Source organism: Eleutherodactylus coqui, chromosome 3 (assembly GCF_035609145.1).
Source record: "Eleutherodactylus coqui strain aEleCoq1 chromosome 3, aEleCoq1.hap1, whole genome shotgun sequence".
NCBI lineage: Eukaryota > Metazoa > Chordata > Amphibia > Anura > Eleutherodactylidae > Eleutherodactylus > Eleutherodactylus coqui.
The window spans coordinates 224,791,202-224,804,353 of record NC_089839.1 but is presented as its reverse complement, the minus strand read 5'-3'; the positions used below and the strand labels follow the sequence as shown (position 1 = coordinate 224,804,353).

Sequence of the window (13,152 nt, the reverse complement as noted above, 5' to 3'; positions counted from 1 at the left end):
TCGACATTGCAGCCCCCGTCCGCCGCTGCTATGACCCCTAACCTCTTCTCCCAGCATTTGTGTTCCTGCTTGCAGTGCTGACGGTAAAGGGAGAATTTAGGGGTTACAGCAGTGGCGGCCACCAGCAGACTGGAGCTGTAGGCCAATAGTGGGGGGCACTATTACTACTGGGGCCACTATTACTAGTGGGGTCATTATGGGGAATAATATTACTACTAGGGCCAATATTACTTGTGGGACCACTAATGGGGGAAATCCATGATACGTGAGTGTAGCCTTAGGTTGGTTTTACACAGGGAGATAAATCATGGGAACAAGCACCGACCATGAACATGACAGCCAGCACTCATTAATAATGTGTACATGGGCAGATTATTGCCGATATGGTGATGATTGATTGTTACTATGCTCATTCACCCCCATAGAGGTGCATTAGCTGGCAGTATGTCCCCCTGCTGCCAACAAGTGAGCATTTTTAGGTAAACAAAATCAAAAGACGAATGAGCGACTGATCGTATGTATATTCACACAAACTTATGATGGGGAGATAAAGAACATTTGTGCCTAAATAGTAGCCCCAAAAATAAGGGCCTTAAAGGGGTATTCTGTGACAGGTCATCAATAGATGATGGGTGGGGAGCCATTGCTCAGATACCTGCCGATCAGCCAATTCTTGGGATACTGTCAGTGCAGGAAGCAGAAAGCACGGCAGCGGACTACTTTAGTATTGCATTGAATTCAGCGGGCGCTGCACCTGCAGTACCAATCCGGGCCACTGCACTATGGTCTGCACCTTCTGCCCTGAAAATCAGCTGTTCAGTGGGGATCCAGCCATCTATTTTCAATAGAAAAAGTTTGAAAAAAGTCCTGGGACTCCCCTTTAAGAGTACTCACCAATATAGCATTTTATCTGGTGGTTTTTGGGTGATGCATGCCTTTTTTGGTTGCATTTTCCCTTTGTTCTTTTTTTTCCTATAGAGATGCCTGTAAAAATGCCAGAAAAAATATAAAGGGCTGTGTCGGGGTCACGGCCGCAAGTCTTTACAGGGCGTAGAATAAGAGCCACGGGATCCTTATCGCCGAAACAAATTATCTCGTCAGTATAGGATAAGTTTTATTTTTGAAATTTCATTTCTTAATACTAAACAAATTTACACATCATCCAAATAAAGACGATATACAATGGGTCTGTGATGTGAGAAGTAAGAGATCGACGTCAATAGTACAGGCGAAAGTTAAATCTAGAATTGTACCACCGAGAGTCGTGGGAGATTCGATGGGCAGATGAACTTGAATTAAAAGCGTTTTAGTAAAGCATAAAGCATGTCAATTCAGTTTGGCATCGTTAGATCCTACTGTAATCACCGCCTGCCCTGCACGTTCGTGGTAACTGCACCGGCACCTCTTCATCATCACCAGGGCGATTAGTATCCACATCATATTCCACCTCCGGCCACATCACTGGGCGCTAGATGTGCTCGGCTGGGGCTCCAGGAGTGCGAAACTGACCTCGGCCGCCTTAACTTTGAGACGCTCTTAAAAGCCTTTTGATTAGAGATGAGCGAGCGTACTCGGAAAAGCACTACTCGCTCGAGTAATTTGCTTTATCCGAGTATCGCTGTGCTCGGGTCTGAAGATTCGGGTGCCGCTGCGGCTGACAGGTGAGTCGCAGCGGGGAGGAGGGGAGAGCGGGCGGGAGAGAGGGAGAGAAAGATCTCCCCTCCGTTCCTCCCCGCTCTCCCCTGCAGCTCCCCGCTCCGTGCCGGCACCCGAATCTTCAGACCCGAGCACAGCGATACTCGGATAAAGCAAATTACTCGAGCGAGTAGTGCTTATCTGAGTACGCTCGCTCATCTCTACTTTTGATGTTTGGCATTAGTGATTTTAGACTTTGTACTTTTTGCACTTCTACCCACCACAATTTTCTCAAGCTTTCACTATTTGGTTTTTCTTTAGGTATACTTGTCGTTTGATTCGTCTCAGCGAGTTCTACATCTTACACAACATGACAGCACACCAGAATCCAGAGCTACACTCATTTTTACCCGCACTGCGATTTTAGTACCTTGAGGTGGTGGCGCTATTTCATCACCTGATGTCATACTGAGCTCAGACTTGTTGCTAGCTACATTGCGTCTTCCTCTCAACAAAACGTTCATGTTTTTGTAACGCGCACCGGCCCAAATACGGTACTGCAACTATAGACATATTCCACCAAAAACACCATAACCAAAGTGTGCTGCGATTTATAATAAAATGCCATAAAATATATACCATACGCAGAGGGCAATGCATTTTGCCCCCAAAAAAAACCAACAAAAAAAACAAAAAGTGAGCTAAAAAAATTCTCTATAAAAACGCATTGTCTGCGGGACTCAAATTTTACTATCAGTCTACTAACATCTATATGCAGCGTTTTTTTGCCAGAAAAAACACCACTGAACGGCAAAGATGTGAAACCTTTACAAAATAAAAGACTATGGGTTCTATTTACTACACCCTGGATGCCAGAATTCTCGAGTCCAAAAGCTGCAATTTTGGTACAAGTGCCAAAACTAGGTCTTTTTGGGTGTACACAAAAGTTGGTGGAGCCCCACTGTAGAGGGTGCGGCTGCACACGTCCTTTCATATTTACCATAATCTGTGCCAGAAACTCCTCCGTTTCCACGGTCCAACACTGTCTCTCTCCAAAAAAAAAGCAAAAAAAAAACCACCACACTAAAATTACTCACCCCATCTTCTGAAAAAAATGTAATATCAAAAACTCGCATTTACTCCAAGATGTTATCAATAGAAACTACACGACATGCAAAAAAAAAAAAAGGCCTGCTACAATAACACCGACAGAAAAAAGTTACAGCGGTCAGAAGATGGCAGCAGAAAATAATTGCATTTTTTTCCAAAGATATTTTATTTTTTTAATATTGCAGCAAAACAAACTATATAAATTTGGTATTGCCACAATTTTACTGTCCCACAGAATTAAGTTATCATGTCATTTTCGATGCTGTGTGTACACAGTGAAAACAATACCCCTAAAGAAGGTGGAAGTGCAGGTTTTTTTCTCCATTTATCTCCACCAAGAATTTTTTAAAAGTATTTCAGTATATCGTATGGTATATTAAATAGTACCATTGAAAAATAGAACGCATTCCACGAAAAACAACAAACCTTTAGCTGAGTCAATAGAAAAATAACAAAGGGGTTCTGATTTTTGAAAGTGAGGAGCTAAAACTGAATTGAAAGCAAAAGAAAAACCAAAAACAGTCCCTCAAGGCCCATTTAGACACAACTATGATCACCATCTTTGAGCGATGATCGCTGCGACTAAACGTGTGCCCGTCGTGCACTATTCGTTCGTCACCGACTTCAAACCAGCTTGAAGTCATCACTCGGGACCGCACGCCGAGTTCTCAGCGGGATAGCGCCAATAGCATTCTTTCAGCTGCAGTCCCACTCGAGAACAAAGCAGCTGAATGCAGATAACAGAACTCTAGCTGTTATCTGCATTCAGCTAAAGGCTTCATTTGCACGCTAATAAAGTCTTAAGTAGCTGAGTAGCTACTTAAGAGTTTATGCAAAATGATCGCTCAAAACGGTCACTCAGACTGACGTTTGAGCGAATTTTGAGCGCTCATTGTTGTGTCTAAATGGACCTTAAGGGTTTGATTAATTTACTTTAATTAATGAGATTACTTAATGAACTAGCAGAATATAGATTTATTAATGTGTCAGTATCATTAATTATGCATTACTTTATTGTCAGTAAGAGGTCCTAATTTTTTTTTCCCTCAATAACTACATAGATCGAATTCCTAAACTTTTGTGGTAAGCAACTCCAATGTATGGGACATATATGTACATTTTTTCAGTTTTCTCTCTGGAGTCGCTCGGTTCAAGAAAAAATTTGACATTTTTTTCCCAATTTCACTTCTGGCTTTGACTCAAAAAAATGCATGAAAAATTGGCACAAAAACTGTGAAAGCGTCCTACAGGATGTACATTGGAGTACAATCACCCCACCCGTCACCGTCAGCTATACAGCATCATACCCCGCCCGGAAATTCCTTCTAGGAAAGGGGATTCCTCGTCCAAGTGCCTCACAGAGGAACCCTACCACTGACAGGATGAGGCAAGAGGCCAAGGAGCTGTCCTTAAACACTTCCTCAGTTCCTTGGAACCTATGAAGAAAGTTGTAGAGTTACTTAATATCTTACATCATATCCATCATGTGTCAAGAATTACCGGGCCCCTATGTGACACAATTACACTAGTCCAGCGGTGTGCAACCTGTGGATGCCGGAGAGCTACAAATCACTGCAAGCTGTCAGGACATGCTGGAGGTTGTAGTTCTCTGCGTTGTGGATTCTAGTAATTTGCTGTTGATATATTATTCGCATGCTGCATACTAATATTCACATAACTCTCAGGAATATTACACACACTTCCCTACTCCGTGTAAATATTGCTCCAAAATATAGTCTAAATCCATAATAACTTTGTCGCGGATACTTCCAGTTGTTATCCACACCTCTCTGATGTCGCTTCACTACTGTGTACGCCATAGAACTAGATGCAAAGCGGCTTAAGTCTTGTTGTAACAAGTTATGCATCATTTGCACCAATTTTCTAATACATATGACGTGCCAACACCGGTCTATCTGCGGAGTCTGCTGTAAGCTGCCATGGAGATGGTGATGAGGACCTGGCAATTTTTTTTTCTTAGCCTTGCAGCAGTATAGCATTTTTTTGCATGGTGGATTTTACTGCATCAAATCCACAGCCTAAGGGGCTTATGCCCACGGACGGGTTTGAATTCCAGGATCTGCGTGGGGCACCCGCATGGATGATCTGGAGTTCAAGCCGCCCATAGGCAATTCATGGGCGCCCGCAGCTTAATTAAAGCATGCGGGTTCGTTTTCTGGACCATCCGGTCCACAAAACAAATGGCAGCATGCTGCGTTTTGCCACAGGGACGGCTTCCATTGAAGCTGTCCGATCTGCAGCACACCCGGAACTGTCACTCCTTGTGTGCTGCGGTTCCTGCAGGTGAGCAGATTAAAAAAACAAAACACTCCACTGCGCATGTGCGAGACGCCGGACGACTCGCACGCGTCCGGAATGTCTTCATGCCGCGGGCAGGGTGGGATCCCGCGGCGGGGCTCCTGCCCATGGAACCCGACCTGCCTGTGGACATGATGGCCAAGTCCATGTGCGTACAGGGCGGATTTGCCGCAGATCTTCTGTGTGGACTGTCTGCACAGAAAATCTGCATCATTTCCAGTAGCAGAAAATCGACAAGCAGTGCAGAATTTCAATTCCGCAGTTTGTCAATTTTATTGCCGTTTATGCTGCAAAATCCACTTATTCCCAAACACCAATTGTGGCATTTAAATGCCGCTATCAGAATTGAGAGCAGCATTTAAAGGGTTAACATACACAATCATACGTGAACGCTGATCGCAGCTGTGTCTCAGACAGCGTACAGCGGCCGTTTATGGAGCGGGTTCAGCTCCAGATCCCATCCATACAAACGCAGCACACGTAAGATGTACAATGTATATGGATGCCCTGGGGAGCTAAGGTGTTAAGCAGGACACAATAACAAGCTGCTAACCAAGTATAGAGTTAAGTAGAATCAATGACTTCATAAAGAATCACAGAACGTATTTTATTTAAAACACTATATATATATATATATATATATATATATAAAATAAAGTCGTGCCCTATAGATCAGATAGAAATACACATCTCCATGTAGAAAAGTCTGTACAAATTATACATGATGACCAGCAGTGAGAAGAAACAAGTAGCGCCTCGTTATCCGGTGACGTCTAACCTCACAGTGGCGACCAGAAGAGTGTGCAGCCTTGTATACTGTGCAGGACTCAATGCAACACTGCGATGCGGTGCGGCTGTACAACTGCGTTCCAGCCGGTACGGTCCTGACACATCTACCATTTGTTTTTACTGTGGCAAGACCTTGAGTAGGCAGAGGGGACACTGATGAACAGAAATGGCGCTAGGTTCACATGGTGAAACTGAATTTAGTGGTCTTCCTATACTACAGCCTATAGATACATAATGGGGAGATTTATACACAAGGGAAAAATGGCGGATTTGCCTGCTGCAGCCCTGACAACAGAAGATACAATCAGACAGCTCTGGGGGGCTTTAATGGTCCCTGGCCTGTCTGCGAATGCCTGGGGGGATCCTGAGGAAGTCTCTTCTATTGAATACAATAATCAGTATTCGTCATGGTACTCGAAGGGCTAGAGGGTGGAGTCTCCTTACATCTATGTCATTGGAGCAGAGCTGCAGCTGTGCGTTATGTCCCTTTTACATGGGATGACAGTCGTCTAAACTGCATGAGCGCGTTGACATCACCGCTAAGGTCATTAGCGCTCGTGCAGAGTTTTTACACTGACAGACATCACCGCTGGATCGTGCGATTCTCGTTCAGCGCTGCACCTTTTACGCGAAGCACTGAGCGAGGAGCGTTTACACGGAACGACAAGCCCGCGATCCAGGGATGGTTTTATGCTGACTGAAAGTCAGTGATAATGAATAGTGAACAAATTTTGAGCGATAAGCGTCCCATATAAATGGCCCATTACAGCCGCTGCTCCGCTCTTGGTCGCACAGCTACCCTTGACATACCTGCAAGATGAATGTGCCACTTCTGATGTGGATGCCGCCTGCCCTGTAGTGTCAACCAGTGAGGAAGCAAAAGTCTGCAGCTGCCTCACTGGTTGACCAGGAGAGTGAAAATTCTATAGACCTGTGGTGTCGGAATTTGCTCTTTCAGCTGGGTCCCGACAACAGGTCATAAGGCCCCTCGATTACCAGAGACCGATTGTTCGGGCTACTTCAGTAGCTGAGCCCGCCCCCTTCTTTGTTACAGCCGATGCAATGAGCCAAACAGCCAGCTGGAGGTGCCGACACTGCTGGACCGGGTAAGGATTTTGCCTATCTGCACATTCCCTTTAATATAGAAAAGTTGAGTCCAACCTCAGGGTCCTGCTCTATGTTACAGGTCAGTAATGGCCACCTGCATCTGTCTATGATGTAGATTTAGCCTGAGCTTGCAACGCCCTGGTGTCAGTCGTCCATTCACTCCACTTTGTCATAAGATTTATGGTCCAAGGAGCGGAGATGGAGAAGTCTATAATAAACATCGCTCTCGCTGCTTCTATCCAACTGCATAAACCCTGCAGTTATAAACAGATTACGAGTTTTCTGCTGGCGACCGATAGATGTGGATTGCGAGTCGGCGTAGATCCTTCTCAATATTTGGTCGGTCGTCTAGATCGTCGTAGAGGGAGGCTACGATCTCCAGGTTCCTGTAGTCTTCTGGCTTCACCAGGCTCCGGACCACCTGCAGGCAGCGATCTTTTAGGCTGAAGACTGGAACACAGAAAGAGGACCAATGATTTAAAGGGACTTGTGCGCTTTTATAACAGGAAGCTCAATTGACGACACCTTATAATATTTACGTCTTTTTGTTCCTCTTTCCTACTTGGAAAGGGCTTTTCCCATTAAAGACACATTATAGAGAATATACAGGGAGTGCGGAAAGTCTTCAGCCCCTATCACTTTTTCTCACATGTTATGGCCTTGTATTTCCACATCATTCTGCACTCAGAACCTCATAATGACACAGTGACAACAGAATGGGAGAAATATTTGTACATTTCTTAAAAATTAAAAACTACAATTGCGCATTGACATAAGTATTCACACCCTTTGGTATGACACATGATATATATCTATGGGGTCTTCCATTTTTCTTCATCATCTCTAAGATGTTTGTCACCTGAGGTAAATTCAGTTGATTGGACATAAGAGACCCCCCTGTCTATGTAAGGTCTCACAGCTCACAATGCATATCAGGGCCACAACCAAGACATGAAGAGGAAAGAACTGCCTGTATAGCTTAGAGACAGGATTGTGTGGAGGCACAGATTCGGAGAAGGCAACAAAAACATTTCTGCTGCACTAAAAGTTCCCAAGAGCCCAGAGGCCCCCATAATTCTTACATGGAAGTAGAACAACCAGGAGTCGTCGACCCACCAAACTGAGCGATCATTTTGCATAGGTACCAATGGGCTGAATCAGCCCTTTAGTACTTCACTGCATGTATTTCGAGAACAGCGGGTGGTCTGTCCTCTAAATACATCGCTATGGTTCTCCGCGGGGCAGCGGTTGTTAACAGCTGTTAAAGAAAGTTATCAGCGCTGCCTGCATAGAACACAGCGTGTGGTCCATCTTATCTGATCGTCCTGAGGTATGAGGATTTCATGTGGACCTGAAGTCAGCGATGGACGAAAAGTGCACGGTAAGTGCACGATGGGCGCACATTTACACACAATGACTATCGCTCAAAAGATGGCTTTTCAGTGATCATTGTTGTGTGTAAAAGGGCCTTAAGTACTGAGTACAGGGTGTGAATACTTATGTCAATGCAGAATGGTCGATTTTCATTTTTGAAAGGTTTACAAAGATTTCTCCCATTCTGTTGTCACTTTGTCATTATGGGGTGCTGAGTGCAGAAGGATGGGGAACACAAGGCCACAACATAACAAAATGAAAAAAAAGTGAGAGGGTTCAAAGACTGTATATCTGATTACTGGGGACCCGACCAATGTGAACCTGAGATCTGCGCACCCCGAATGTCCCATGTAATTGTGTCCATCACTCCATTCATTTCTACGTGACAGAGGGAGACTGCAGTGAGCATCGATCTCCAGCTGTCCCATAGAATTGAATGAAGGGGTGGCCACATGTGCACTGGTACTCCAGTCATATGGGGCATCCACGAGTTACAAATTTCAGGATCGCTGGGGGTCCCAGTAATCAGATTTTTATCCCCTGTGCTGTAGACAATGGATTAACCCCTTAACAACTGCCACCCCATCTTTGTACGATGACTGTGCGCAGTCCTTATTTTTAAGGCACTGTAGAATAAGCCCTATGCGGATACCTTGTACCGCCCTGGAGTGCTCAACTATCCAATGACAACCGAGCTCCTCTCTTTAGTGGATGTGATTGGAGGAACTTAGAAACCAGTCCTATTAACCCTTTGATCACTACTGTTAAGAAAGAATATGGCGACATGGAAGAGGTCTCCCAACTTCAATTGGGGTACCCTCTGCAGTCCGCCCTAGAAAAAAACCCGGACTGTCTTTGCACTCAGCTATTATCATACGGAGACAGATTATTGCGTATCATAGAGTCGAGAAGAAGGAAGTGCTTTTTCCGAAACGCATTGCTTTTCTCTTCCTGGCATTCGTCACATGCCATTCATGTGTCTTTTGTTTTAATCTTCTGAATAAGGATGGAGATTTATGAGGAATTTTTGTGGCTCTGGATGTTCTGTTGCAAACAGCAGTACACTTACACATTATGAGGGAAATTTATTAAGACCAGCAGGTCATACATCAGGCGCATCTCGGGGGGTACGTGCACCAAAAAAGAAATCTATGCCGGCTATGAATTGACGTAAATTTCTGGTTTAATTTTTCGCATCAATGGAAAACTACATGAAAAAAGGGGATGGCTGCTAAAAGACAGAAAAGCAAAAATGAAGAAAAAAATTAGTTGGTCGTTAATAAGTTGCTCCCATCTCATAAAGTGACAGCATATCACTTGGAAATGGCATCACTTTATGTTGGGGGTATGGGGTGGGGGATCAATGGCAAAATTCATGTCTGGAGTTTTCAGATGTCCCATGCAGTTACTGTGACGTGGATGAGAGTAAGGATGCATTCACACGGTTATACTCTCAGGCGTGACCCGTCTGTGGGCTGTGCGGCTGACCACTCATCTCCACGTTCTATTCTGTTCTAGGCCAGTGTTCCCCAACTCCAGTCCTCAGGGACCGCCAACAGGTCATGTTTTCAGGATTTCCTCAGTGTTGCACAGGTGATGTAATTATTGTCGGTGCCTCACACATTGCCACAGGTGTTCTTACCATAGGAGATCCGGAATACATGACCTGTTGGTGGTGCCTGAGGACTGGAGTTGGGGACCTCTGTTCTAGGCGACCCATGTGAGATGCAGGACGCGGCGTGCAGGTGAGCAACGTTACCTGGCAGGGAGATATTTAATATGGCCGGCTGTCCATTCCTGCTCTGAGACGCCAAGTACATCTCATCCTTGTTGACAGCCAATGCCACGTCTGTGCCGACTTCACGAAACAACCAAATGTGACCTGTGTGACCGGAGAGAAGAGTCAGAGGCGTCAGATCTGCCAAACGTCCCAATCCGAATAACACTAAAAGCATGCAATAAGGAAGATATCTCTGCTTGCTGTCAGTGAATGGACACATCTCTAAGGCCCATTGACTTGGGACAACCTGTGGGGTAAAAAATGCCCAGCAGGTCGTCCCGGCAAGAATATGCTTCCACACACTGAATAATATGTTTCCGCTTAGTGAATGGAGACAGAGTGGCGGGATAGTTTGGGCCCTCCGGCCTCCATTCTCAGTAAACAGGCCGTCATCCATAAGAATGACGGCCTGTCTACACGCGCCAATTCATCTTTCAGCTTTTGTGCATGCAGAAAGCAAATGACGAATGAAGAGCAAGCGAATTCTTGTTTGTCGTTCAGTCGGGGCGTGTATTTACACTGCGTCATAATCGTCCTGCTGGATGGAAGAATCTAAACAATTCCTGGGCTCGTGTAAAGGGTCCTCATGTTTATTAGTGCCCTCTCTTGTGGGAGATGATCGAGCTAGTATGTAAATAAGGCTGATTTCATTCAATGACAGCAAGCAGAGATCTGAACTCTAGCTAGATAGTTATTAGTAACATATACCCAGGTAGGTGTTCATCTTGCGGCCGGTGCCAGGGGGCAGCGCTGGGTACGGCTGCGGGTCCCCCTTGAAGTTCACCCAGATGGGCTGCACGGTCCGAGGGCTCCGGTTACAGAACACAACAGCCACCAGCACCCGGCTCTTAATGGACATGAGCCGAGGAAGATCGTTCTGCATTTGTTGCGGCATCATCTCGAGGTTTCCAAACTTCCGGCAAGGCCTCAACTTGTCACCATAGCGACCGACTGCGACGTCATCACGTACGCACCTGGGACGTCACTGTAAGGCGAATGGCATTGTGGGAGTTGTAGTTTGAGCGCAGATGAGCGCTAATGGCGGCAATAATTCCTTCCACTTAGTGCGAACATTATGCAATTAATGCAAATATTACAGAGAATCCTGTGGAGAATTAATAATAGTAGATACCACAAGAACTCACTGAGAAACACAATTTAAGCATCAGTACAATAGTGATTTTAGGTTGCGCAGTAGTGAATAGCGACCTGTGCAGGCGTTGGACGTGTCTGAGCCCTGGCAGTCGTGCCGCTCTCTATATTCATGGCTATAAAGAGCGATTAAAACACAATTGCACAAATTTCCCATTATAAAAAGGGAGGCGAGACGTCACTGTAGCGCCAACGCCTATCACGCCATATTATCCGCGTTACATCCTGTATTATGTTCCAAAGCTGGATTCACTATGCTGCAGCTGCAGAGCTGGAATCTCCCAGCATTCCCTGCTGGTTCAGCATCTGCACAGTTTACTCTGGTGATTTGCATTCTGGGAAATGGGTCTTTTTTACAATCTGCAAGGTTCTCTGATGTTGGGAAACCTAAAGCCTCATGTCCACAGGAAAAATCAGGGCCGCGCGGATTTCTGCTGCGCATGCACTATAATTTTTTTTTTTTGCGGGAGATTAATTGAGATATGAGCTCTACGATTCGCAAATCACTTAAAATACCATCTGCGGCTATTTAATTAACTGCGGATGGTCAATGCTTTCCTATGGGATGCGGATTTGTGGTTTTTTTCCACGCGCAGATTTAAAAATATAATTTCCCCGTGGTCATGAGCCCTACGGAACCTGTTCACATCTGCGCCCTGCGAAGTCAGACTGTTCTGTACCATCCTCAGAGCCGAACACGAAAATGCAAAAAGCACCTGAACCTAAACTGTGCTGCATGGACCCCACTGACTGTAATGGGGTCCGTCCGGCTTCTGCTATTCCTCCCAGCAATTTCCCCGGAGAAATGGCGCAACATGCTGTGCTATTTCGTGCAGGGTTTTGATCTAGATCTGCAGCCGTAACCGTGAACGGAGCCTTGATCACAGATGTAAATGGGAGCAATCCGCTCCCCGGCTGTTGGAGGAGGTGTCTGTCCACCAGCCTGCTGACTGTCTCCAGTGACAAGGACCAGACCTCTGACTGAAGGGCCATTATTATTTTTTTATTAAATCTCAAAAGTCTGCAGACTTTGTTGACGACCCTCCGAAGGGTACAAATAGCGCAGGGTCTTGTGACATCATGTCACTGATGTCATCATGCCAGAAAAATCGCTTGCATTCCCACATTTTTGGTGGTTTGGGATGTGGCAATGCTGCTCCTCCCTGCCTTATCTCTATTGCTATGTGATCCGGCCTTACAGTAAATGATGACACCACACCTATTACTAGGAAACCCGTCTGTGTACTTCCCCGAGAAAAAGCGTTTGGTGACGTGTCTGGAATTTTCTACTTCTGAGAATCTCAGTGACGTCGCAGGCTTGTATACAGGGATTATATCAGGATCTCCGTGTGGGAAATAGACATGTAATAAGCGGAGATGAGGAGGTGATATACAGGAGATTCATCAACAGCAATACATGTGTATGGCGACATCACTCCCATCGATGTATGTCTCAGACCCCGGTCATACAAGGAGCACGCGGTCCAGTCTGTGCTCGTCCCATTGTCAATTAGCGCTTTTTGTCAAAAACAATCCCGCCCCTAGAAGTTTTAATTTTGCTGCAAAACTCGGCATGCAGTTCCATCTCAGGCAGATATACAAATGATGAGAGTTGTGTGGTGATTAGATGAACGGTCTTGCCCCCTGAGGCCCTAAAAGTGGTTCCCCCTTGGCCTATAAGAGGCTCTCAGAGGCTCCTTGTGTGTAGTGACCTCTTCTTCAGCTTGCACTTCCATTAGACGCCTCTACGACGCAGTGAAGCGGTTTTCCCCCGTTACCAGAGTCTGAGAGGGGGCTCATTATTGCGATGTGAGAAGCTGGATGGTCGTATCAAAGAATTCCCGGGTTAAGAAGTGCGAAAACGCACAAAAATAGACCAGAAAGCA

General features: G+C 45.5%; 1 protein-coding gene across 1 annotated transcript; it reads right to left on the bottom strand.

Annotated features, from left to right (window-relative positions):
* Window positions 1–5,652: 5,652 nt before the first annotated feature.
* VHL (von Hippel-Lindau tumor suppressor) lies at window positions 5,653–11,052 on the bottom strand. Its single transcript, XM_066596988.1, has 3 exons — window positions 10,823–11,052; window positions 10,094–10,216; window positions 5,653–7,410 (listed from the first exon to the last, which is right to left on the bottom strand). The coding sequence occupies exons 1-3, from the start codon at window positions 11,010–11,012 to the stop codon at window positions 7,232–7,234; spliced, it is 492 nt and encodes a 163-aa protein (XP_066453085.1). The 5' UTR covers window positions 11,013–11,052; the 3' UTR covers window positions 5,653–7,231.
* Window positions 11,053–13,152: the final 2,100 nt, after the last annotated feature.